At 41.9% G+C, this 27,923-nt stretch overlaps 1 protein-coding gene across 1 annotated transcript in view; it reads right to left on the bottom strand.

Annotated features, from left to right (window-relative positions):
- The window catches only part of LOC122806979, a 388,827-nt gene that overhangs the window by 71,766 nt on the left and 289,138 nt on the right, over positions 1-27,923 (bottom strand). Inside the window, exon 9 of the mRNA XM_044077841.1 lies at positions 18,462-18,585. Coding sequence (XP_043933776.1) covers positions 18,462-18,585 — 124 coding nt within the window. The remainder of the gene's footprint in view (positions 1-18,461; positions 18,586-27,923) is intronic.

Raw genomic sequence — 27,923 nt, 5'->3', positions numbered from 1 at the left:
AGAGTGCGCTTCTTAAAGCAAGCACAGGCAGCACAGGCCGAGACGTCGTGGTCTGGGCCTAGGCAAGGGAGGCAATGGAAGTCCTTATGAGGTATTTGTTTACCACAAGACAAACAATTATTAACTTTCTCAATTTGTTCTGACATCGGCTGAGGCAAGAAAAAATGTTCCCCCAACAGGGTACTTAGCTTTTAGATGACTTCGGTAACTGAAAACACAGGAGCTGACCGACCGGCACTTGTGAACTGCTTCTGCTTCGGGCACCGCACGGCAAGAAAGACTGAAGAAGATGGCGTCGGCTGATGCCTTTATACTCCAGCCGCTCTGACGTCGGGGAGGAGGCGACATCGGCCGACGCCGGACCCAGACTTTGGAATCTGGCCGACTGAAGGGCTGCCTGAGGCAGGACAACCCATATGTCAGGACTGCAGTTGCATTCTTGAAGGACATCAATTAGATCCATGTTGTCCTAATTTCATCTGGTTCAACTGTTGGGACTCTGACCTGACTCCGATCCGGTCTCGGCACCTTTAAACCTTTGCATCCAGAGCTTGACTCCTCCCTTACCCATACCTCCCCTTCATTCATCAAACTGTCTCTGATCACATTTGCCTGAAATACTGTTATATGCTTCCAACAGTGAAAGCCAACTAAAGACTATATTCAATGCAACAAAAAGAAGGTCCCATGTAAAGAAAAAAGAACCAACCTGTTGAGGTTTCTGATAGCAAGACTCCTAAGGAGTACCAACAGTTCTTCAAGATACAGCAGGTGACAATTTGAAAGTGGGAAGGAGGGAGGGATGTTGAACCAGACAAAAACAGGACAACATGGATCTATTGTTACGGCAAGTACATAACTTTCATATCAGATGTTATCCATTTTCAACTGATTCAACCACTGGGACAAATTCCATATACACTAATTTGTCTGGGCAGCATCAAGGAAAGATATTTCTGACAACAGCAGAGCCAAAAGAGGTACCAGATCTGGATTCTATATCCAAATTCTAGTGAGACAGAACGTTATGGATGGCAGACCAGGTGGGCTGCACAAATCTTATTAACTGGAAAATTATGTTGAAAAAAGTTGCACCTGCCCTTGTCAAATGAGCTGTTAGTTTCTTGATGAATGATAAACCCAATTTGTCATAAACAAATGTAATACAATATGAGAGCCATCTTGAGAGAGTAATTTTGAAAACACCATATTTCAGTTTAACTTTGGATAATGCAAGAAACAATTGAATCAGCTTTCTGACATCTTTAGTTCTATGTAGACCGAATCTAGTTGTCTATGAACATCAGTAAATGCTGTGTGTATTCCCCCTTATTTGAAAATGCTGGAAAGTAAACCGGTAGAATAATGGACTGGTTTATGAAGAAGCCCCTCTCTTTATGAAAAAAAACAGATACGGGAGTTTGCAGGAAAAGGCCTGCATCTCTGAAATTCTCTTTGCAGAAGTAACTTTCCCCAGAAAGATGGTGTTCCATGTTAAGAACTTTTAAGTGTACAGATGCTGCTGGTTCAAAAAAGAGGCTTAAAGCATCACTAATTTCCTGTGGAGGAACTGGGTCCCTTTTAGGGGATCAAAAAAAAAAGAAAGTGCAGCTAAGAAAAGCCTTAGAAACCTTTAAACAGGCTACAGAAGTCTCTGTGTCCTGTGTGAAAATAAAAAAATGGCTGAAAGTTGTGCTTTGATATGTAAAAGCTAGAACCTTTTTGGAACAATTCTAACAAAAACTCTAAAATGGAATTAAAGGGTACAGAAAAAGAGTCTAAACCCTTTCATATAGACCAAAAGGATTTTTTTTTCCATTTACTTCAATGTACTACTACTCACCTGGTGCTAGACTTATGTGAATCCATAAGGATACTATGTTGTCTGAAAACCTGGTATATCTGGCCATCATTAGATCTGGAGGAACCAATCAGTTAATTTCAAACTTTCTTGGTCCAGAAGAGGATGCCTGAATGGATTGGATAGGAGACATGGGCTGCAAGTCAGTGTCCAGCAAGGATGTACAAGGTTAGACCAAAGATAAGGGAATCAGACTTGCCAAGGCCAATATACAGCAATGAGTATTTTCACCTTGTATCATCTGGCTTTTTGAATTAATTTAATGTTCAAAAGCAAAGGGGGAAAAGTGTAAGGGAGATCTGGAGGTCAAATCTGGATCAGAGTGTTCCTTGGTGACTGACCCAGATGAAGGATTAGGTCAAAGTCACTGCTGCACTTGTTGATTAGGTAGGATGCAAACAAGTCGTAGAAAGGTTGGCTCCAGTGGCGGAAGATTTTGTTCACCACTTTCTGATTGAGGGACCACTCGTGAGGCTGAAGAATTCATCTGCTTAATCCATCTGTTAGTACAATGAAAGCCCCTGGAATATGCTTTGCTGAAAGAAAGCAACATGAAGACATCACCCATTGTCACACTCTCATGGCTTTTCAACATAAAGGATGCAACCTGTTTTGTCCCCATTTGCTGATATACCTGACAATTGACATGCTGTCCATATGAACTGAAATCACATTCACTGGCAGACAGTATTGAGATGCCTACAATGCAAACAGAGCTGCTCTCATTTCCAGGACATTGATGTGAAGGTTGGTCTCTAATGGTGTCCAAGTACCTTGGACAGTCTTCCCTTCGTAATGTCCCACCACCCTAAAAAAGATGAGTCTGTGGTAACCACAGCTACTGGAGGTGAAATAACAGACATCCTTCAAAACAACTCTGTAGATGTGATCCACCATCTGATGTAAGTTCTGCAAATAGGTGTTATCCTGATTTAGGTGCTGATAAAGTTGGGACCCCAAAACTGAGAGGGTCTATTGAGGAACTGTCATGTGAAATGTAGAAAGAGGAGTCAAGATGATTGTAGCAGTCATAGAAGTTTCAGAATTTGTTTTGCTGGGGGTTATGGATGAGACAATACTTGTTTTTTTTTTTGCTTGTTGAATGGAAAGAGTCCTGTGCATTGGTAAGGTGGCTATTTGAGTTGTTTTGTTCAGGTGGTACCTGATGAATTCTATGGACTGAGTTGGATTCAAATTGTTCTTTGCAAGGGTTATGGTAGCCCCCAAGTTGTAAAGTAACTGAAGTAAAAAGGTCCCTCTGCTGAATTAGTAGATCCCTGGTCAAAGTGGTTAGGAGCCAAAAGTCCAAGTACGGGAATACATGGAACCTCTGAAGTCTAAAATAAACTGTCACGACTGCCACTCATTTTGTAAACACCCGGGGAGGCTGTGGCAAGTCTGAGGGGCAGAGCTCTGAACTGAAAGTGAATACCTCCCAGTCTGAAACTGAGGAATCTCCTGGAGTGCCTACTTATCTTTACATGATGGTAACTATCTTGGAGATTTATTAAGCACATCCTATCCTTCCTCAGTAGAGGTAAAAATGGACTGAACCATGACCATCTAGAATTTTGTGTGCCTCTCGAAATGGTGTAGATGACTTAGAACCAGATTATGCCATAGTCCCCTGTCCTCTTCTTTGGAACTAAAAAGAACCTGGAGTAGACTCCGGATCCTACCTGGTCTGGTTGGACCTGCTGGATGGCCCTTTTTTCCAACAACTTTTTGATTTCTGTTCCTACAGATCCCCTTTATTGGGGTGGTACTAAGGGAATCCTTGCATTTATTTGGGGGGTGAATGGAATCATGTATCCTCTGTTTATTATTCTCAACACTCAAGATGAAGTGGTGGCTCACCAGCTTTGAGGGTGTAGGCATATGTAGCCCAGACTACCTCCAGGGTGCAGCATACGGGCAACCGTTCAGGAGTGCTGAAAGGATTTTTCAGAGAAGTGACCATGAAATCTTTGATTTTGCAGATTACCTCTGCCTCTAGGGCGATGCTCATTAAAATCACCAACTCTTCTACCACTGGCGGGGGGGGGGGTTGTCCTAGGAAGCATCTTGGTTAAAACCCTGTGATTTTCTGAACCATATCTTCTTTCCTCCTCATTAATTCCTGTAAAGTTTCCTTTAAGAGTACAGAAGCAGATTCCCACTGCAGATATTGTCTTACCATCCTGTTCACTTCTAGCATGGGTCTCTAACCTTAGGTCCAAAGAAAGTGGAACCATCAAAGGGGCATTAAGGAAAGATGTCAAAGCCTTCCTCAAAAATCACACAACCTCATCTAAGTATGGCAGGGTACAGCTATGCCAGTACCAGCTACTCTAGCCATGCAATCAGCTGCATTAGGAAGCAGGTGCATAGAAATTTTAGAGAGGGAATTTAAGGTAGATAGCTGGGATTCTACATCCTTCTGGATAACCACTGCTCAGTTCTCTCTGGAAGAAAGTTCAGCGTCCTCAAAGAAAATGTTGATGAAACAAAAGTCCATTTTCCAAATCTGTTCAGAGCCTAGTTTCCCTGTTGAGTAGTGGACAGACATACTCTCTTCAGCCGGCTCTTTTTTTGTGGCTGGCACTACAACCAAAGCATCTACAGGAAGGTCTTTACACCAATAAGCTCAAGCCTTTGGTACTGTGAACATCTTGTCTGTTTTTTGGGAATTGGCTTCTTCCAGGCTCCCTGATCCACCAAATCAATGAGAGAGTCAGGATGGGGGAATCACCCAGGTAGTAGAAGATCCAAGATCCAAAACACTCCAGGAACATGAATTCTTCACAAGAAGGTACATTTATTTCTGCTTTACCAATTCTAGGATTTTCCCAAAGGAAACATCTCAGAAGGTGCATCTACGGGAACCCTCCCCTTCATCCAAATCCATGTCTTCAGTGACAGATACCTGTGATGAAACTAAGTGGTCCTGCTTGCAAGTCCATTTCCTATGGACCTGTCGCTGGGAAACATCTGGCCACAGATCCATCTCAGACTAGGAACTCAGTGAGAGAATTTCCCCAAAGATTTTGGCCACTGACTGTCCCGTCGATGTGAAGACATGGATTCAGAAGCAGTATACATAGGATGTCAGGTCAGATCCAGATAAGACCTCTTCTCTTGTCTTGGAGGCAGCACGTTGTAAATCCTTGAAAGCCAAAGCAGAAATTGGAGTCAAGGAGATCTACATAATGGGGGAACACAGACAGTGTTTTCAGAGGCTCAGATCAACCCCAGCTCCTATGCAGACATCAGAGCTGAGCTGTTGAGAGCTGATGTTCTGAAAGGGAGAGAAGGATCCAAAAGTTTTGGAGTCGACCCGTCTCCTCGGGCAGGGAGCCTGATGCATGGCTCAGACCCTCATCCCAGTCCGACAAGGTCAGAGTCAAGAAAAAAAATTTTTTTTTGCACTTTACCGGCCTTACTGTATTTGTGTTTCTTCCTACTTTATACCTTACTTTGCTTTTGCCTCTTTTAAAAGTACTCAATTAAATTTATTCTGCTGCCTTTATTACTACTTGTTAATAGCCTGATTAAATTGTAACTATTATTCCAAGGCCCTTGGTTTAAGCACTTGGGCTTCAAACCAGTTGTTTTACATTAGGAAGGTTTGTGGTCTGCACTGTTGTGGCAGGACAGGTAGCGTACATCCTTCTAAGTTGGGAACTGCTGATTGAAGGCTCAGTGTCTGTTATTCTAAAAGTGTATTAGTTCTAGGTTAAGGACTTGGACTTCAGGCCAGTTATTTTACATTAAGAAGGTTTGTGATCTGCACTCTTGTGGGAGGAGAGGCTAGATTCTGCCCTTCTGAGCTGGGAATTTCTGGTTAAAGGCTTATTGCGCATGCTTACTTGAACTGTTTCTTTCTGAAATCGGTACGCCTTGTTTGCTGTAGCATAGACTAGATTCAGGCTGGCTGGATCTAGCTTTGTTTGTATGAATTGTGCACGGACCCAGGCTGTCATTCTTGGAGAAGGTTTCTCTGTACCCTAGTGGCAGGACTGTGCAGTTAGAACTTGTCTGATTGAAGACTGCTGGAACAGAGCTCAGTTTTACGCTTTTTAACTGGTCAATTGGGTAAAGTGTTGTTTTGATTGTATCTGCTCTATTTTCTGGAACAAAATATATATACATACTTCTCTCTCACATTTCTGAACTAGTATAGTCCAGTTTTCATGTTATTGCTGAATCCAGGGTTATGTTACAAGTTTCTGTGTTGCCATACCTTACTTGGATATAAGGAAGTTTCTCTGTTCACCTGTGAGAGAGGGGAGCTTTGAGCAGGCTATCTGTCCTTGGAGGAGTGGTTTCAGCCCAGAAGTTGGTAGTTTATTGGCCTTTTTGGTCTAATTTTGATTGTATCTGCTCTATTTTCTGAAAAAAAATGATATACTCGTTTCCCACCTTTCTGAACTAGTACAGTCCAGTTTTCAGGTTATTGCTGAATCCAGGGCTATGTTACAAGTTTCTGTGTTGCCATTACCTTACTTGGATAGAAGGAAGTTTCTCTGTTCACCTGTGAGAGAGGGGAGCTTTGTGCAGCCTATCTGTCCCTGGAGGAGTGGTTTCAGCCCAGAAGTTAGCAGTTTATTGGCCATTTTGGGCTAATTTCTATCTCTTTCACTTCCCTGCTATAAAAACCTAATTTGCACAGTTTTTTACGCTTGTATTCCGCTCAGCAAGTGCCTTCCAGGTGTTCTGCAGAGTCTACAGCAGCAGAGAGACAAAAGAGTGACTTTGGAGTGATTCAGTATCAGTTTTCTACTTTTCTTGCTGTCTTAACTAATTCTGCCTAAAATGCCAGTTTTATTTTTTTTTTTTTTTTTTTTTTTTTTAGCGAATCTGTGATTTAAAAAGTTTGTTATTGTATACAACTCCGCACAGCTCCTCGTGGTGTCCTGCAGATTGATACAGGCAACTGGTAGGTACACACTCTGCGCTAGCCGAATTAAAGCATTTACTGTGTTTCTGTACCTAATTTCTGCTACTTAAAAAAAAATATATATATATCCTGGTTTCTCGCCTTTACTGAACAAGAATAGTCCAGTCTTCAGGTATTGCTGATCTCTGGGCTGTGTCATAGTTCCTGTGTTGCCCATATCCTTATTTGGATAGGAGGAAGCTTCTTTGTTCACCAGTGAGAGTGGGGAGCTCTGAGCAGCCTATCTGTCCCTTGAGGAGTGGTTCCAGCCCAGTGACTTGTAGCTTATTGGCCGTTATGGACCATTTCCTATCTCTTTCTAACCCCCTGCTTTAAAGCCAGCTTTAGCTGCTTGTAATTTAAAGTTTGTCCTGTTTGTTGCATTTACCTGTTGAGGCTACACACTCAAGTGCGCTAGCCTATGTTACATATTTATTGCATTTTCCTGCTGTTTTTTGCAAAAAAAGTAAAAAAAACAAAAAAATTATCCTTGTTTCCCGCCTTTCCTGACCTAGAGTAATCCAAATATAGGCTTTGCTGTATTCTGGATTTTTGGAAAGTTCCTGTGTTGCCCATTTCCTTTCTTGGATAAAGGGAGGCTTCTTTGTTCACCAGTGGCAGTGGGGAGTTTAGAGCAGCCTATCTATCCCTGGAGGAGTGTTCCCAGCAAAAGAATCTGGTAGTCTATTGGCCGTTTTGGGTCAATTTCTAGCTCTTTCAAGTCCCCCCTGTATAAAACCTGCTTTAGCGTGGCTTTGCGCGATTTTGCACATAGTGCAGAGCCGCTTAATTGGGTTTGAACCTTTCTCGGCTCCACAAAGTCTGCTCTTCACTTTTTCCCTTGGAACTGATCTAGTTCTCATAATAAACACCCTATTCCTACTCTAAAGCCTGGCACTTGCTCACTAAAGCAATTATATAAGTCAGCACTAAAAAATTAAAAGCACTACACCCTCACAAACTCCCCTTGAGTACCTTGTTTCCCACTGGCCCTTTTTTTCAATTATAAAGGAATTCCCAATACTATTCTAGCATGTCCAAAGGTCAGTTGTCAATCTCCTCTCTGGTCCAGCTGGTGAATCTGGGAATCTTGAGGCAATGTTACAACTGCCTTATGTACACAGACAACCCTCTCCTCCTCCCAACAAATTCCGACACATGTGAGAGATGCAACCATATAGCCAAACTGGAGGCTAAGCTCTCTCAGCTCAGTACTGGTGCAACCAGTCAGGAGGAGAAGGAAACCACACTCACTACAATTCCAGTCTCACATAGACCTACCACGACAGCAAACCAAACACATAAACACACAAAAATATACTCGGAGGTTCTAAATAAAAATCTGCCTAAGCAGCAGACACCTCCAAAGCAGACAACCAAGCAACTGCTACCCCAAAACAAAACACGTGCAACACATAGCTCACAAAGCCAGTGTGCTGAACAGTCACAGCCCTTAAGGCTAAACAACACACCTGATACACTTGTAACAGGTGACTCTATTGTCCCGCTCACCAGGGTGAACAAGGAGAAGGTCACAGTGAGCTGCCTGTCGGGCGCTAGGATCCGCCACATAACACAAGCACTCAGGTCACTCCAAGGCAAGTACAAATATGACTCAGTCATTGTCCATGCTGGTGTGAATGACTTGAGACGTACCTCCCTGGACTACATGAAACGAGACATAGAGGAGCTTCTCTGAGCATGTAGCCCAGGCCGGTATTACCCTGACCTTGAGTAGCATCTTACCCTCACCAAGAATGATGCCACAATATGAAGACAAGATGATCAATTTCAACAATTGGCTTAAGTACTGGTGTCATTCAAAGGGGATCCAATGCCTGTCAGCCTGGGATGACATGCTCGACAAGCCACGATGCTTCGCTAGGGACGGCTTGCACCTATCACCCCTTGGCTTTTGGATATGGGCAAAGGCTCTTGCCACCCCCATAGTGTCTTTTTTAGGCAAGGCTCAAAAGACAAACCCACCTCCATAGGTATCACAAGGGATAAGAAACTAAGAGTAATGCTACTCAACGCCAGAAGTCTAAACCTCAAGATGCACGCACTCGAAACTCTCCTTAGCATGGAGAACATAGATATCTGTGCAGTAACAGAAACCTGGTTCAAGGCTCCACAGAGCACCCCAGCACTACCAGGTTATACCTCATACCATGCTTTTCGGCCCCAAAAGTTGGACCGAACCACAAAAGGAGGGAGAGTATCAATATTCGTCAAATATACCCACACCTCCAGGTTGGTGGCACAGCACGAAGCATCAGAGACTATTCATGTGCAACTAATTGTGGGTAAAACTGCCTTCCAGTTTATAGCCTGCTACAGACCACCCTCCCAAACCCAGGAACCCCACTCAGCCTTCCTGAGAACAATGGAAAATATGAAGGTCTCTCCAAACACCATTATATTGGGTGACTTCAACTACCCAAACATAGACTGGGAGCATTACTCTAGCTCCAACACCCTAACCCTAATTTATAAACTCAAATGCTATGGAACAACTTGTTACCACTCCCACAAGAGGGGAAAACATACTGGACCTGATCATCACCAACATGGGGACTCTATGCTCCAGACCAGAAGTGTATCCCTCACTGGTAAGACCATAAACTAATCTCATTGGATATTCACATCCTGACCCCACCCCCTGCCCAGAAAACTACAGTGAAAAACTTCTCTAAAGCAAATTTCACACTCCTCAAAACCGAGGTGGAATCCTTCAAAGCCCCCGGGCCTGTGGAAAATACGGCCCAGACCACAGAATCCTTTATAAATGCATTCTATGAACACCTTCAGGAATGCATGGATCATGCAATCCCAAATAAAACCAAGATCCAATCCTCCAAAGGCAGGCGTCCTGTTTGGTGGACCCCAGCCATAAACAAACTATACAATAGAAGGAGGAAGCTACTACATGATAGAGCAAAATCCCAAAAAGGGAAGGCATCTCTGATCAGTATTAACAAAAAACTATGGGCACTCAAAATTGTCTAAGGCCAGCTTCGAGAGAAAAATTGCACAGGACACTAAGGATAATCACAAGGCTTTCTTTAGTTATGCTAGGAACCTGGGTGGGAATTCCCAGATATGCTCAAAATTAGTCCAAAATGACAAAAAATACACCGAACCCACAGACATTGCCAACATCCTAGCTGATAGGTTCAGCGCAAACTTCTCCCCCTCTCCCCACCAAAAGGGCAAATATCTATCCCAGCAGAGTGCTGCCCCCCCTGACATCTCAGATGCTCAGGTAAGAGCTGCCCTCTCCAAAGCAAAAAACACAGCATCAATGGGACCAGACGGTGTCCCGAGCTGCATCCTACATGAACTCCAAGAAGAGCTAAACCCAAACATAAAACTACTGTTCAATCTCAGCCTTACTACAGGATATGTACCCAAAGAGTGGCGTACAGCAACAGTGGTCCCTCTCCACAAAGGTGGTGCCTCAACGGATCCTGGAAACTATCGCCCCATAAGCCTGACTAGCTTGGTCTGCAAAGCTATAGAAAGGATCATCATGGACCTCATAAATAAAGATATTGGGGACCTACAGAAGCTGGATCCTACCCAGTTCGGCTTTGTTAAGGGCAGATCCTGCCTCTTAAACCTGGTCGATTTCTTTGAAACGGTCACCAAGGCCATTGACTAGGAGAAGGTGGTCCACACAGCCTACCTGGACCTCGCAAAAGCTTTCGATACAATACCCCACACGGGCATTATAGATAAGCTCACCAGCTTAAATATAAACCCCTATGTCACTAGATGGGTTGCAAACTGGCTCAAGGACAGAACCCACATGGTTAGAATTGCTGGAGCCATGTCAGACTCCAAACCAGTTACAAGTGGCGTCCTACAAGGCTCAGTCCTGGGACATCTCTTGTTCGGTATATATTTCTTGGAGGTACAGGCCAACACGGAAGGACTGTGGCTGACCAAGTTCGCAGATGACTGCAAACTGGGCACCATAAACGACTCTCCAGCCGACACAAGCATCCCACAAAAGGGCCTCATAGAAACAGACAACTGGTGCCAGAGCCATGGTCTCAAGCTAAACACCAAAAAGTGTATAGTCATCCCCTTTGGCAAAAACAAAGTGCCCACAAATTACCACATAGGTGGTAATCCATTAAGTACGGAAGAAGTAATTAGGGACCTGGGGACCCAAGTTGATAGCAATCTCTCTTTTGACAACCACGTGGCCAAAGTGGTTAGAAAAACATTTTATATAGCTCACCTAATCATGAAGGGATTCACATCTAGATCAGGGGAGGTCATCGTGCCTCTCTACTCATCCCTCATCAGGCCCATAATTGAGTACAATGCCTCTTTTGGGATGTACCTTACCAGACACCTGCAGCAACTGGAAAGACCCCAAAAGTACCTCACCAAGAGGATCAAAGGGCTCAAACAGTTGCCATATGCTGCCCGGTTAAAGAAACTCCAGCTCTACTCAGTGGCATACCGCCTGCTCAGAGGCGATCTGTGCCTGACGTATAAAGCCATGTCCAACCTGGAATTAATGGACATGGTGCACCTCAGAAAATCCAAATCCCATCGAGCAACTCGCTCGAGAGACTTGAACCTCAGCACTGAAATAAATAGGACATGCTGGAGGGACAGATTCATAACCCAGAGGCTCCCTTCACTCTGTCTAACCTGGACTGGGATTTTATTCCAGAGTCCATCATTGACTCTCTTCAAGAGGAATCTTGATGAGTGGATGGGAGATCGTAGGTTTACCCTGGGTATCACTTCTGTGTCACTGTTAGACAGAGGCACAGTATACTAACCTCGAAAAAGGCATCGCAAAATTCATTTAAAATGGGTGGCGAAAGCCAAACACACTCTGGCTAGGCTTATAAATGCCCTAGGGCAGACAGTCTAGTATGAACCTATGAACCTAAGAGAGGCTGTGGAATAGCTGAGGCTGAATTGGAAGGCATTAACAGTGCTGAAGTAAGTGCTCCAGGAATGTTCAGATCCGAGGGACCTGGAAAAGAACCACTGATGGAGGGGTCACTAGCATTGTTCTCAGCTTGACATGCAGGGACAGATCCAAAAGAACCCCCAACTGTATCTGCGTTAGTAGGAAAGTACAGTTGTGTGCACTTACCATAAATGTAGATGTTAGAGTGTATTCACTGTTGCAGTCATTACATTTGGGTAATCTGCTGGCAGGTTGCCCTCAGTTGGCCTGAATTCCAAAGTCTTGGGTCCTGCGTCAGTTGCTGTCTTCTCTTCCATGACGTCAGGGGTATAAAACAGGCAGCCAATGCCATCAGTTTTTCTTGCCCCAAATGTCATGAGCCCCCAAAAAGGGAGCTAGTATATGGTGGGGAACACCACCAGTAAAAAGTAAATACCAATGCCAATAGGAATGGTCAGAGAGAGGAGAGATAGAAAGATAAAGAAAACCAGGGGGCTGGAGGGAGGGAAACCAGGACTGCAACAGTGAATACACTTGAACATCTACATTTATGGTAAGTGTACACAACTGTACTACGTTCTTCGTGTTTCACTGTTGCAGTCATCACACTTGGGTTGATTCCCAAAGCTGAGGAAGGGTGGAGGCAGTTAAGTGTTAGGGCTGGCTAGCAGGCCTTGCAAGACTGCTGTAGCAAATCCAGCCCTGGATTTAGAAAAGATAGGTAAGTGGTAATGCTTGGTGAATGTGTGAACAGAACTCCAGGTTGCAGCTTCCAGAATGTCCCTGGTAGAGACTCCCCTGAGAAATGCTGTAGAGGTGGAAGTAGCCCTAGTGGAATGTGGTCTGATCCCCTGTGGGGTAGGTTTACCATGGTGCTAGCAGAAATGGATGCAGTGTGCTATCCATTTGGAAATGGTTTGTTTTGAAATGGTCTTACCCTCTCTGCCCCTGTAGCAAAGCTGAGTAGCAGCTGGTCAGATTTTCTGAAAGGCTTATTCCTGTCAAGGTAGAACCTGAGCTGTCTGTGCATGCCCAAGGAGTGCAGGATCCTTTCCCCTTTATTTTGAGGGTTAGGGAAGAAGGCTGGCAAATGGATGGATTGGTTTAGAGCCACACTGGACACCACCTTAGGCATAAAGGACGGGTTAGTCCGGAGGGAAACCCTGTCAGCATGGAAAATAATTAAGGGTTCCACAGCCATTAGTGACTGTACCTCAGACACTCTTCTAGCTGAGGTTATGGCTAAAAGCAAGGCTGTTTTCCAAGAGAGAAATTTTAACTCTGCTGAGGCAGCAGGTTCAAAAGGAGGAAGCGTGAGCTTTTCCAGTACAAAGTTCAAGTCCCAGGCAGGGGTGGGTGCTCTTCTGGGGGGCCTTAGGTTGTTAGCCCCTCTCACGAACTGCTTGATGAGAGGGTGAGAAAATAGAGGTGCCTCAGTATTATAATGAGCTGAGATGGCAGAGGCATGAATCTTAATGGAAGAGAAGGATAGGCCTCTGTGGATTAGCTCTGCTAGGTAATCCAGGATTAGAAGCAAGGAGGGCACTGCTTGGTCCTTCCCTTGAGACTGATTCCAAGAACAATATCCTTTTCCACTTTTCAGCATAGGATTTCCTAGTACTAGGCCTTCTGGCTTCAAGAATGACGTCCAGCACCTGTTTGCTGAGGGCTGCTGGTGGGGTATTCAAGGGATAAGCCAGGCTGCAAGGTTTAAGGTTTGTAATTGAGTATGCAAAATCTGTCCCTCCTGCTGAGACAACAGGGTAGGAGTCTGGTGAAGGTGCCAGGGTGGCACTGTTATTAGGCTGCGTAAGAGTGGGTATCAGTGCTGGTGTGGCCAGTCTGGAGCAATAAGAATTGCCCTTGGCCTGTCCTGTTTTATATTGAGTAGTACTCTGGAGAGAAGGGGCAGGTGGGAAAGGCATACATTGAGAAGTTTTTCCATTGAAAGGATAGGGCATCCACTTTCCAGGCCCTCCTGTGAGTGTTCCTGGTGCAGAATTTGTTTAACTGGTGGTTTTGGGGGAGGCAAAGAGGTCCACCTCCAGTGTCCCCCAACTCTGGATCAGACGGCTGAAGGTGCTGGGCCTCCAATTTCCACTCATGTGGGTCTAGAAGGTTTCTGCTCAAGTCGTCTGCCAGTGAATGTTGTTTGACTGGCAGGAATTGAGCTTGTAGATGCACTTGGTTGCTCAAGGATGTGTTCCACAGGGCCATGGCTAACCTGCAGAGTGGGTAAGAATGGGTTCTCCCTGCTTGTTTATGTACTACATAACTGTGGTGTTGTCTGTTTTTATAAGTAGCGGTCATGGAAGGATTAGATATTTGAAAGCTGTCAGAGCATTCTGTACAGCTAGCATCTCTTTTTAATTGATGTGCACGAGAATCTGGCTTGGGCTCCAGTGGCCCTGAATGCATTTTCCTGCCATGTGGGCTCCCCATGCATAGTCTGATGCGTCTGTTGTCAGGGTTTGGGCGGCGAGGGGTTGAGTGAAAAGCAGTCTCTTGTGGTTGCATGCTTCTGCCCACCGAAAGAACTCTGCCCTTAGACAAGGTATGATAGGAATGACTGTTTCCAGGTCCTGAGAATGTTGGCACCAAAGACTTTTTAAGTACCACTGAAGTTTCCTCATATGCAGTCTTGCATATGGAATTAGCAGAATACATGAGGCCATGAACACTAGGGCTTGTAGTGTTTTCCTTGCACATAGCTGGGTTCTGGTGGCCATTTGTTTGAAGTAATTTGTCAGATAGACCTGTTTTTTATGAAGTGAGAAATGCCATCTGGGAAGTTGTGTCCAAGCTTGCTCCCAGGAATACAACCGTTTGGCTGGGCACCAGTTGTGATTTCTTTTTATTGATGGTGTACCCCAATGAAGTCAAAAGGCTTTTTACAAATGCCAGGTGCTGAAGTAGCAATTCCTGACTGTCCGGCTGAATCAGGCAGTCATCCAAGTATGGGAAGATTTGGATATTTCTCTGCCTGCATAATGCAATGGCTGGAGCCAGGCACTTTGTGAATACTCTGGGCGCAGTAGATAAGCCAAAGGGAAGTGCAGAGAACTGATAGTGCATAGAGACTGCCCTGAAATGTAGATATTTCCTGCATGACTCCCTTATGGGGATGTGCAGATAAGCTTCTTTTAAGTCTAGAGTGACTAACCAGGCATCCTTGGCTAGCATGGGGAGAAGCTGTTACAGGGTAAGCATCTTGAATTTTGGGACCATCAGAAAGGTGTTCAGAACAGAAAGGTCCAGGATTGGGCACCAAGAGCCCTGTTTTCTGGGCACCAGGAAAAGTCTGGAGTAGAAACCCTGACCTCTTTGTTTTACTGGAACAAGTTGAATAGCTCTGATATTGAGCAAAGACGGTACTTGCTTTTGAGCCTCTGCCCAGTGGCTTGGAGGAAGGTCTGGAAACAAACTTGGGGGTGCCAATGAATGGAAGCAGAATTTGTACCCCTGGGATACAATGTTTAGGACCCATCAGTTCCAAGTAATGGACATGCAGTTTTTTGCATGAAGAGCAAGTTTTCCTCCTAGGGGCACAAGTAATTGGGCAGGGCAGGGAAGGATAAGTGAAAAGTCATTGTGAACTTTTTCCATAAGGGGGCAGCTTAACATACTCTGTTTTTGAGGTGGGGGCACTCCATTGTTTAGATCTCTGCATACCCTGAGACTGTAGTCTGGGTGGCCTGTTTCCTCTGGATCTGGTCTGGGAAGGCCTGGCAGGGGCTGGAAAGGACCAGTTTTTTGAAGGCCAATGCCTACTGAATCTAGGTGGTTGCACTTATAAGTATTCTTTGACAGTTTGCATAGATTTAGCTTTTTCTTCCATCTTTTTAAGAACAACTTCTGCTTTGATGCCAAATGGTCCTGCTTTAAAGGAGCATCTAGTAATTTAGATTTAGCATGATCTGGCAAGGACTGTTCCTTCAGCCAAACATGCCTTCACAATACAGACCCAGTGACTGCAGCCCTGCAATATGCTTCTAGGGCATCAAAGCCACAATGCAAATTATGCTTACTAACTTGGGTTTGCAGAATGCATTAGCTCTTGTAAATCTTTATTTTCTGCACAGTCTGGCAATATCATTTTTTCTTAATTAGTTCCATAATATGTTGCTGGTACTTCAACATGTGAAACTGGCAATTCAATGCCCTGATGGCAAGAGTTGCAGATGTATAAACCTTCTTACTCTACCTGTCTAAAGCTCTGAAATCCCGATCAGAAGGGGTAGCGTTTTTGGCTGTAGTAGCCTTAATACCTTTAGGCCCCTGGGAAATGGTCTCTAGATTCGCAGTAGGATTCTTAAAGAGAAATTTGTGAGAATCAGGTACTCTGTAGTATCTGTCAGGTTTTCTAGGGGCTGGTGGTAAAGTGTCTGGAGTAAGACTGGATATTCCATGAAGACATAATCTATAACATCCACGACAGGGGGTATAGCTAGAGGCCTGTGCTGAGGCAATTCTAAAAATTCTTGGGAGTCTCTTTTTGGACTGAGGGTAGTTCTGGCATTCCCAGCAGAAATGCTCTCCCAGAGTATACAAGGTTTCACCAAAAGAAAAATCCTCTGGAGGGGAGGCAGAAGGAATGGATTCCTCTGCATCTGAATCCTCATAGGTTGATAAGGGGATGTCCTGATAATCAGAAGGGTCAGAGTCATCTGACTCCTGGTCTGTAGAATCAGAAGGAAACTCAATTCTTTGTCTCTTAGCAGGGGAAGGCTGGCTTCCCCTAATAAGGTCTTCAGCCATTCTAAGCATTTGTTTTTGTGGCATGGGAGCTTGAGCATGTGCTTTGGTCGTCGTTTTTGTAGGCATAGTGCGTACTCTGGACCAGAGAAATTCGGTAGTTTTAGCTAAAAACGAAGTTGTTGGTTTAATTCGAACATCGGTAGGTCGGAATGCACCCTCAGAAGCAGATACCTGCACAGCGGCTCTGGACCCATCCAAGGTAGAGACATCTGCAGGTTTCATAGTTAAAGAAGCATCTCGTGGCATACTGCACTCTGAATGGGTCTCAGCAGAGGCCTGCGAATTTGTAGAAGTGGGTATCAGGGGCTGCAAAGGTGCTTCACTGAGTACCGGCAGACTGGCAACTAACTTAATGGAAATGTAGGCAGTTTTGGACCTATGCAGTCTGTCTCTGTCTTTATCTTTACGTTTTTTTGGAAGATTGGTAGTCGGATGACTTGTCGAAGCCATTTCGGAATACGGAGAACGAGAGCGAAATAATTTAGCGAGAAAGATAGCCAGACAACGAATGGTTGGGGCGTTAAACAAGGCACACAACCGACAGTGAGGTACGTTGTGGTCTGGGCCTAAACAAGTGACGGAGTAAGAATGAACATCTCTGAGGTATTTGTTTTCCACAGGCAAGACAATGATTAACTTTTTCTAACATCAGTTAAGAGCAAGAAAAAAGAATCACCAATGGGGTACTTAGCTTTAGTAGACTTCAGGTTTGAAACTCGAAAAATGAAAATGTCAGGTAGTGGCCGACCAGCACTTGTGAACTGCATCTGCTTCGGGCTCCTTCTCAGCAAGAAAGACTGATGTAATGGCATCGGCTGCCTGTTTTATACCCCTGACAACCTGACGTCACGGAAGAAGTGACAGCATCCGACGCAGAAATACTAAGACTCTGGTATTCGGGCTGACTGAGCGCTATCTGCAAGCAGATAACCCAAGTGTGATGACTGCAACAGTGAAACACAAAGAACATCTAATGTTATGTAAATATACAACTATGTAAATATGTAATCTAAATATTTAACAATTATTTAAAAATTATCCAAATGTTATCTAAATATTATCTAACGTTGTCAAAAGGACAACAGATAGGGAAGGAAAGGTGGAAAGCACCAGCTACAGGTATAAGAAATTAAGACAAAGAAAAATTTTTGGTAAAGACTTGTGCTAAAAAGGAGATCAGACCCCTTGCAATTGTTTGGTTCAGGCAGCAGATGAGATCCAAGGTATTTGATGAAGGAAGGGGAATTGTACGTAGGGGAGGAGGTAGAGTCCTGGATCTAAAGGTTTAATAGTGCAGACACTGGACCACAGTCAGATCAGAGTCCCAACAGTTGAATCAGAAAAAATAAAATATATCGGATCCTTTGTTATGTTTGGCTACTCTCTGATACAGGTTGTATTTTCCGTTCTGTTTGTTAGTTGGCTACAAGACTATTATCAGGGTGACCCGGGATAACATTTACAGTGCCTGAAGGGACTCTGCCAAAATCTTAAGGGACCACTTCCATTTCATACTGAAGTCCTGTGCAATTGTTTGTGGGATGGTGATGGAATTGGGGTAGGCAGGGTATTTTACTACAGTTTGCTGCCCTCAAGCTAGCACGAGGGGGACTATGCAGCTCACTGACATTACAGACCATCACTAATGTACAGTAGAGAAGCTGAAACAAAGTACCAAATAAATGGCACAAGTAAATAAAAAACATTGTGTGCCACAGCAGGCTTTTCTTAAGCAAAAGACGTGCATTTTCAGGTTACCTCCAAGAAAGTCACACCCAAATCAATTCAACACAAGACAGATTAAAGTAAAATGAGTAGCTTTACTAACCAAACTGAAGCATAACCTAAGCACCTGGTTTTTTGCTACTACTGTAGAACACAGACTACACCCCTGTGCTCAATGGAATAACAGATTATTTTCCAGTACTGTAAAACAAGCAATGAATGTTTGAATGATTGAACAGATAAATACTTAAACTCACCTCAGCCACCGGCAACTTTTTCTGTAGTGTTTGCAGGCTCCCTGATCAGGAAGGGGCTTCCCAAGCTGAATAGAGGGGTCCTTGGGGATTTTCTTCTTCCTTTGAAGACCTACAGGTTTACCTCCTTTAATAAAACATGACAAAAGAACACTAAGTAAAGCTCATTTTCTGTAGTTCTTTTCAATGGTATTCATTATATATTAGCAAAGAAAAAAGGGACTAGTCATGCATGACTAAAAAAAAAAAAAATGACACAAGTGTACCACCTGTTAATGTTACTAACAACCTCCCAATATGAACACTTAAGTATAGCTCAAGGTAAAACAAGAATGCAAATGTGAACAAAAGCACTTCAACAATAAAGACAAATAAGCAGCAACACAAAACAGATAAGACAAACAATACTGGTAAAAACAAAACACATCATGAAAAGCAGACAGCATCATAGTCTATGTAGTGGCATGCAATTATTCACCAGGTGAAATTTATAGAACACTTCCTTACTGTGCAAAGCTATATATGTATATGGGAACACGTTTGTATCTTTGGCAATTAAGCTGAACTCACTTTCAGCAAAAATGTTTCACCCGAAACACTTTCGGCAATAGTGGAGAATTCACTTATGTTAATAATGCAATGAAAGGAAGTTGAATGATTACGCTAATATGGGAGGGCAATGTAATGCAAGTTTGGAGAATAATACTTCTGTGACAATGAAGGAAAAATATTCAGCTGCCCCCTAAGGAGGGACACAAGGCAGCAGACAGCACAGATATGTGCCAAGTACTTACCACAATAGCAGATTTTCAAGAAAAGGTCACTGTAACAGAAAAATGTAACATCTGGGTTTGCCTACCCTATCTGCTGCTTCTCTGATCACAGTTTCCATCAGCTGTGCTCATATCCCTGTGAAAGTCAATGATTGTTTTCTTCCAGCATTCCAATGAACTACATTGGTGTCTGAGCAAAGCCTTCATGCAGAGTGATAGAGATGTCTCCCTCTCGAGGTCCCTATTAGCCCTTATAGGGATTGTAGTAAGCTACCAACTTTTGCCTAGCAAATGAACAAAAATAACTATGTTATTACTTAAAATAGTAGTTTTACTGTTACGTGGATCTACTGTTATGGAAAGTCCCTTACACACAGTAACACTCTTATCTTTACAGTGACCTAAGAAGAATCATAACATCTACAGAAAGACAAGATTCCCTGCAGTACAGAAATGCCAAAACCTGTCCTATCCTTGGGATGTGTGCCCTCAATATCTAATTCCTGTGAAGGTGTGTGCACTGGTCCATGACACTTCTAAAATGTCTTGTACAGAAATATTTCTCAACTATATCACAGCTGTGACTGCAGTTTCAGAGGAGTATTCTTTTGCAGAGTTTTTATAAACTTGTCACAACAAAAGGCAGCTCAGATAGTCTGTTCACTGACTGGTACTCGTTCTCATTTGAATGAAACAAAAAATGATTTTTTTCCTGGATTGTGCTAGTATCATATCAGAGTTTTCTGAGAACATCCATCAAATCAAAATATATTTTCCTTCATTTGATGCTTTGAGTAAAAACGTGACAGTTGCAACAGGCTGTCTGACAGAGAAGTCCTTAGGAGAAGCTATCAGAATTAGAAAATACTTTTTCTTGTTTTGCCATGGGACACATCTTGCGAAGAGGAAATGTAAGGAAGATGCAGCGTAACACTTGTATCCATAAAAAAGACAGAGCATGTATAATATTGTCACGTAGAATGGGAGTAAACTGTTGTGATCGGACTGTGGTGATTTGTAGCAAATAAATCCACCTCTGGAAGACCTCACATAGGTCCAATATTTTTAATTGTTTGTGTGCAAAAGCTAGTTTACTGCATAAGGCATTTGCTAATTGCTTCTATAAACCTTAAAAGCGAACTAGTGCAAGGCAAAGATGGAACCGTAAAGCCTTTTCTTTAATCCAAGCTGTCTCTTTGCCAGGATCTTGGCTCCCTTAGTTTATGTACCACATCTCAGTGCTTTCTCTCTTGATGTGGAAGAGTCCGGGTTGGCAACTATTCACAAATGCCATTAGGGTCCTGTAAACTAGGCTCTACTAGAAGTCATCAACTCCAGATCTGCCAAATGCACACTTATAAATTCAGATGGATCAATAATGTTGTTCTTTCGGCTTTTCCCGCTTAGGGGTTGCCACAGTGGAACTCCGGTCTGCTAATGATTGGCAGTAGATTTTTATGGTGCCGAGGTGCCAGCCCGACGCCCAACCTTCAACTAAGGCACGCCCATTCATGCATGTCTTTCGAACGCCACTCAACCGCTGGGAGGACATGCAGACTCCACACAGAAAGCGCTCCAGCCGAGAATCGAATGGGAGAACCTCTTGCTGTGAGGCAACAACGCTACTGCTGCACCACCATGGAAATAATGTTTTCTTTTTCCCCAATATCTTTATTAAATGTCCACGTATGAGAAAGGCAATCTTACATTTATATTCTATTTTTATTTATTTATTTAACATTTGTTAACCTGGAAAGTCCGACTTGGAACAAAGCTAATTTTCAGCGGAGGCCTGGGGAGAAATGCGCCAGATGCATGTCTTTGTAACGTGGGAGGAAACCACATGAACGCAGGGAGGACATGCAGACTCCACACAGAAGGCACCCCAGCCAAGAACTGAACTGGAGAACCTCTTGCTGTGAGGTGATAACATTACCACTGTGCCATCCAACATTATAAATCAATTATAAACCTTCCAATCATTGTCAGTTAAGCATTATATAGCTCATTCAAATCCTGCCTCTTAAACCTCATTCCTGCTCTGCATATACTGCTCCCACAATTCCCATTTTTTCTATGTAGTTTACTCCTTCCCTTTTCTAAAGATCCAATTCCCAGTTGTTTTATTTCTGTTACTATACTCACTACTTCTAGAAAGTTGATCTAGACTTTGATTTCCATTTTCTAGCAATTGCTTGGACTTCCAAGATGGCTGCACACTCAGCAACAGCTTAATTCTAGCTCTCCTTGTGTGAAAACAGAAACTTAGCAGAGAAAGCCAGTGGACCTATATTTCTGGGTAAATGTCAGTAACTGGCTAGTAAGTGCACTGCCTGGATGCTAGGAAAAAAGAAATGAGGACCTGAAGGAAAATTAGCTACAAAAGGTGACAAAGAAACACTGACTGGGAAAAGTACAGCAGCTGTTCAGCAAAAAGCACTGCAAGTTCCAGATATGACTTCCAGTAAACTAGAGGAAAGTATAAGGCAAATAACTGCACAAAGACCTGATTAAAAAATAGCCAAAACACTGATGGATTATATCAACTCAAACAATAAAAGGCCAGAAAAAAATGGAAGCAGATTTAAACAAATATTCAGACAAGGTGATAAAACTGCAAAACTCAGAGGTTGACATGAAGGAAAGGCTGGCTGTATAAAAGACTGCACAAGAAGAGATAGTTTAAAAAATAACAATTAATTAGAGGACAGAGCATGCAGGGAAAACCTGAGATTTTCTGCTGTACCAGAAAAGCTGAAGGAACAGACTGTATTAATTTTATGAAAGCACAAATAAGCAACTGCACTGGCATTCCACAACAGGAACTGTTAACTGAAAGGGCACATTGTGTGTATGCTCCAAACCTGGCTATGAGAAAGCAACCTACACCTTTAACAGTAAAGCTGTAATCTTACCAGCAGAAGGAGCTGATTCTGAAAAACCTGTGGCAGGACAAAGTACTAAAAGTGGGAGACACCAGAGTGTTTGTGAAGAATGACTACTCATTGTACACCAGACAGAAGAAGAGTAAATTTATTCCATTATTCATGGAATGTCTAGAAGCAGGGGTGAGATTCAAACATCTGTATACTATCTTTAAAATATTTTTCCCTGGTGGGACAAAAGTCATGCTAAAGAAGAAATAAACTGTCCAACAAAAAGTGAGTTGTGAAACTGGAGAGTCGGCTTCTTGTTCTTCTGGTAATTAAGACCACAGAGAGACTGTGCCAGTGAAACCTTTTCCAACATTTCAACAGAAAGTGCTTGAGAGAAGGAAAAAAAACACAAGAGTCGACTAGAAAAAATGAAAGTACACTGGAAATGAAGCAGAGAGAGGATTTGGGAAATGGAGATGAAAAGGAATAAAACCAGTAACTTGGAAATTGACAAAGGTGGGATGGGATTACAAAGCAATAATATATTTGTGAAACATGAAAGAACAAGAAAATCTGGAAATATTGGACTTTTTTGGACTATGTCAAACCTGTAGGGGGCTTTAAAACATATGCCCTACTTCATGTCATTAATGTTTGGAAAAATATTCAGGGGAGGAGAACATGAGGGAGGAAGTTAACTAAGTAAATCAATTTTTTTCTTAATGGTACTATTTTAATACTGTATGATTTTCTTTGCATGCTACAAAGTAAAAAAGTTTTCTCAGGTATTTTTAAGTGTAATGGGGATGCTGATGTAGATAGGAAAAAAAGAAAAAAAAACAAGAGCACCTTTCTCCATTCTTCTTTCTCCTTGTTCAGTTTTAAGAAATGTAGGCACTATAATGAAAAAATATGGTTAAAAGAGCAAGACAAAAGAAAAATGAATATGCCTTTTCTCATTCTTGCATGGGGAGCAATGTGGTTAAGGCCCTTAGCTTAAATTAGTAACAAGTTTTAAGAAAAAGCAAATAAATGGAAAATAATACTGAACATTATAAAGCTTGTTTCTAGTAAACAAATGTATGGACAGTCTTGTGTCTGGTTCTCATGTTTCCAGGAGACAATCTTATAAAGAGAAACAGCTTGTAGAAAATGTTTTCTGAAAGCATTCAGTTGTTTTCCCAGCTGACAGCGCTATAAAGATAAAGCCAGTCAGCACTTGGTAGAAGCACAGGCTGTACCATGCGTCTTAGTATGGCTAACCTTTCAAGTTATCTCAAGTCTCTGTGTGTGGCCGTCAGTTTGGAACAGTTGTTCCTATAAGAAGGGCAACACTTCAATATTTGAAGTAGTACATAGTTTTGTGTATTATTAAATTTATAGGCTTTAAGGGGTATTGGAGTTGTGTTTGATTTTTTTGTTTGAGGGCTTTCAATAAAACAAACAGCTTTGTAAGATGTGATACAGGCTCAAATGGAGATGACAAGAAACACCTCTATAAAAGATTAACCTGCCAAACAGTGTATGCATGCAACACAAAAGCAGTTATATACATAAAAGGTGGGTATAATCATTTTTCAAGAAAATGATGCTTTCTGCAAGGTCTTTAAATATCAATGGTCTCACAGATAAATACAAAATGAAAGATTAGTGAACTATATTAAAAATGTAGAGTGCAAATAGCTATGCTATAGCGGGCACACCTGGAAAGTACTGAGCATGTGAATTTGATAAAGAAAGACTTTCAATATAGTTATTCAGCAGAGTACCTGGGGCAAAGGAAAAGAGAAGCACTTATATTAATTGCAAGAGGAGCTCCACTAGTGATAGAAGAGGATAAAAAAAGATAATGGTAGATTTAGAGTACTAAGGGGCTACTGGCAAGGGAAGAAGATAACTCTGGCATGTATTTATATTCCATTGAAAACTGCTAGAATGGAGCATAAGAAAATTCTGGGAGAAATAATCAGTTTTCGGCAAGGATTACTACTAATAATTGGGGAATGGAATTTTGATCTGCAACAGTGAAGATGTGTCTGAGGGGCCAAGAAGGAAAAATATAACAAGGGAGGGTACGTTTTTGAAGAAATGTATGAAAGTATTTGGCGTGGAAGATGTGAATTCAGTACTAGGAATTTGGAGTGAATTTACATATTATACCCCAAGATGGTGCTGCGATAGCATTGTCGCCTCACAGTAAGACGCTGTCCGGTTCGACTCTCACTTAGACCGTCTTCTGCATGGAGACATGCGTGAATGGGCGTACCTTCGTTGAAGGTTGTGCATCAGGGCTGGCAACTTTGTACGTAAAAATCAACTGCCAATCATTAGCGGACCGGAGTTCCGCTGTGGCGACCCCTAACCGGGAAAAGCCGAAAGTCACAACATACCCAAAGATACAAAAACTGGGTTAGGCTAGACAGAATTTATATTTCACAGGAACATGTGCATTTAATGAAGGTCTTGATATACACACACAGTAACTATTTCAGATCACGTGCCAATAATAACTAAAATAAAAACAGAGGGTAATAAATAAAATAAGACACTGGAGCTTTCCCACCCATCTGTTGAAAAGAGATGAATTTAAAGAATGGGTAGTGGAAATTATTCAGGAGCTACTAGAAAAAGACAGACATTTCTTCTGATAATATAGCTAGGGAGTGGTATAAAACTAAAGTGGAGTTTAAAATAGGGTGGAAATTAAAGAAATGGAAATATGGTTAAGAATTTTTTTACAGGGACTAACAAATATTAAAGTACTGCAAAATAGGGGGAACCACACAGAACAAGAACAGGAGCAATTGCAGAATGTAATATTACCTTGATAATATGCATGAATTTAGAATAATTGCTGTTAAGCAACTGTTTTTTTGATAACTCTAGAGCACAAAAACTTTTAGCATAATGACTTAGACAACAGAAAGTAGAAAGGGATGTCACCAAGCTTAGGGAGACTATAACATGAAAGATAACAAGAGATCCTGTAGCAGTATTAGAAGTATTTCGGAAATTCTATAAAAGTCTGTATAAAGCAGAGAAATATGGTAGTCAACAGAAGGTACAAATGGAAATCTTTATGGAAGAATTAAATATGTCACGGGTAGAGGCAGATGAAGCTCAATTAATAATAGGGCAGGAGGAGATGAGATAAAAATGGTGAAGTATAACCAATCTGCAGAAAAGTCCCCATGAATAGATGGTATTCCTGTGGAAGATTGGTAGCTAGGAGGGAAAAACTGACAAATATCTGGAAGTTTTTCTTTTTTTTTTTTAAACAGTATTTTAAGAGGAGAGAAGTACCAATGTCCTAGAAGAAAGCAGTGATAGCTTTAATACCTAAAAAGGATAAAGATCCATTGCATACAGCTTCATACAAGCCCATTTCAATACTAAACCAGGACTATAAAGTGTTTATGTCTATAATGGCTAAAAGAATGGGAAAGGTGATGCCAAAATTGATAGACACAGATCAGTGTGGTTTTGTGGAGGGAAGGCAAACATCTGATAATATTAACAGAACATTGATGATCCAGAGGGAAGCAGAACATAAGAAAATACCACTGTTGTTGACAGGTCTTGATGCAGATAAAACATTTGACAGAGTAAGCTGGGACTTTATGAGCAGAGCACTGGAAGCATTTGCATTCTCTGATAAAATTATAAGGTTGATTAGGAGAATATATGAGGGATCAGAGACAAAAAGTGGTGGAGTCCTCTCTGATAACTTCTGCTTGAGCAGAGGAACCAGGCAGGGGTGTCCTCTCTCCCCTTTGTTATTTGCATTATATTTAGAACTACTGGTAAAGAAAATAAGGGACTCAGAAATCCAAGGACATAATTGGTATGGTAGTCAAGAAAAGTGGTCTCTATTTGTAGATGATACTATTTTATATCAGACAAAACCATAAAGGGACATTACCGTGCTATGGAACATTTTCGGACAGTTTCAAATCTTTTCAGGATACAAAATTAATGAAACTAAAACAAAGGCAATAGCAGTAAATTATGTACCCACACACAAATTGGTTTGCCAATATCCATATTTATGTGGACATGACAAAATGAAGTACTTAGGAGTATGGATTAAAAATTACTTCAGTGTGGCAGCTAAGGATACGTGGGAAGAAACTAAACAGAAGATAACACAAAAACTGAGAAAATGAAAGAGCTGTTATATGGATATTGATAGCAAGATACAAGATAAAATGTTTTTAGTCTGATGCACAGAGGTCAGGTATATTTTTATCAACCAGAGAAGTTGTGGCTAGGAATTAAAGACTTGAATAATTTTATCTGGGATGATGAAGGCAAAAGTCAAGTGGGATAAATTGATTCTTCCAACAGAACAAGGCAGATTGGGATTACCCAAGTTAAAGAGGTATTTCAGAGCAACACAGTTAAAGCTCCTATACATAGCACAAGCAGAAAAGTATAATTCAGAGTGGAAAGGGATGATGATAGTAACCAAGCAATATTTCATATGCTCTACTAATTATTCCCTTTTTAAGGGCAGCTTCTGTTCTAGATTCAGAATATGCAATGTTTTTAAAAGTTTCCCTATAGACTGCTTTGTCAGAGATAGTGGGGGAGCAAATTGGTTTAACTATGGAAATTGAGCTATGACACAGAATCAGAATTGCCTACACAGAGTAAATCCTTGCTGAGCCTAACTATGGTGGCTGCCAAAAATGTAATTACTAGAAAATGGAAAGCAAAGTCTAAACCAACTTTACTAGAAGTAGAGGATATAGTAACAGAGATAAAACAAATGGAACTGGGATCTTTAGAAAAGGATTGGGGCAAACTACATAAGAAAAAATGGGAATCGAAGGAACAATACATACAGAGGAGGATCAAGGTTTAAAAGAAGGCAGGATTTGAATGAGGTATTAAATGTCTGACTGACAATAACTGGATAGATTATAACTGATGTATAATGTTTGCAACTAGAATTATGTCAACATGGTTTGTAATGTGTTTGCAACTAGAATTGTGTCAGGATGGTTTGTTTTCATTTATATAATGTAAGACTGCCTATGTTATATGGGATAACATAATAAAGATGTTTCTTGTTTAAAAAGTAATAATAATTATGTCAAGGAACCTAAACACTTGAAAACACAGCAATCATATATATGTTTACAAGCAGGCAAGTGCCACTATAGCCCTTTTATTTCCCTTAGTTAACACACAATTCATGTTGCACAAGTGTGGGGAAAACAGAGGCACCCCACAAGTGTGACATTGTTAATAGTATGGCCATTACCATGCAGTCTCAAGTTAAAAAGGTCAAGAACAGGTAATGTCAGAGAAAAGGGAATAACAGTCAACTAGTTAGCTGTATGACAACAGGAAATATTACAGGGAATTACTAGGCTAATGGAACTAGTGCTTTTTAATCCTAGCCATTCATGCTCCAGTCTTCCCAAACATCAATACCCAAGGACTAGACTGGCTTTGGTATATGCCTATACCTTAAAATATCTACAAGCTAGCCCTGTCATTAAGGAACAAGTGACAAAGCCAAGGATGAATTTTCAATTTCCCATCCACTGTTCTAAATTGTGTTTGAATAGGATTAGGGAAGTGTTCTACTTCACATGAATTGGGAGTCTGTTCCAGAGAAGGGATAATCCCTGAAAATCGCACATGTGTTACAAACTTGTTTTATGTCACAAACAATCTTTAGATCCTTAGATCAGCTAATTTTAGGGTTGTTTAGTTTGCGAATGTGTAAAATATCAATCAGGGCTGGAGTGGAGAATGTCTTGCAGGTCAGGCATAGATTGTCCCTCAGTAATCCGAAGGAAATA

Source organism: Protopterus annectens, chromosome 7.part0, assembly GCF_019279795.1.
Source record: "Protopterus annectens isolate FY-2018-M chromosome 7.part0, PAN1.0, whole genome shotgun sequence".
Classification (NCBI taxonomy): domain Eukaryota; kingdom Metazoa; phylum Chordata; order Ceratodontiformes; family Protopteridae; genus Protopterus; species Protopterus annectens.
This window is presented reverse-complemented; position numbering and strand designations above follow the sequence as displayed.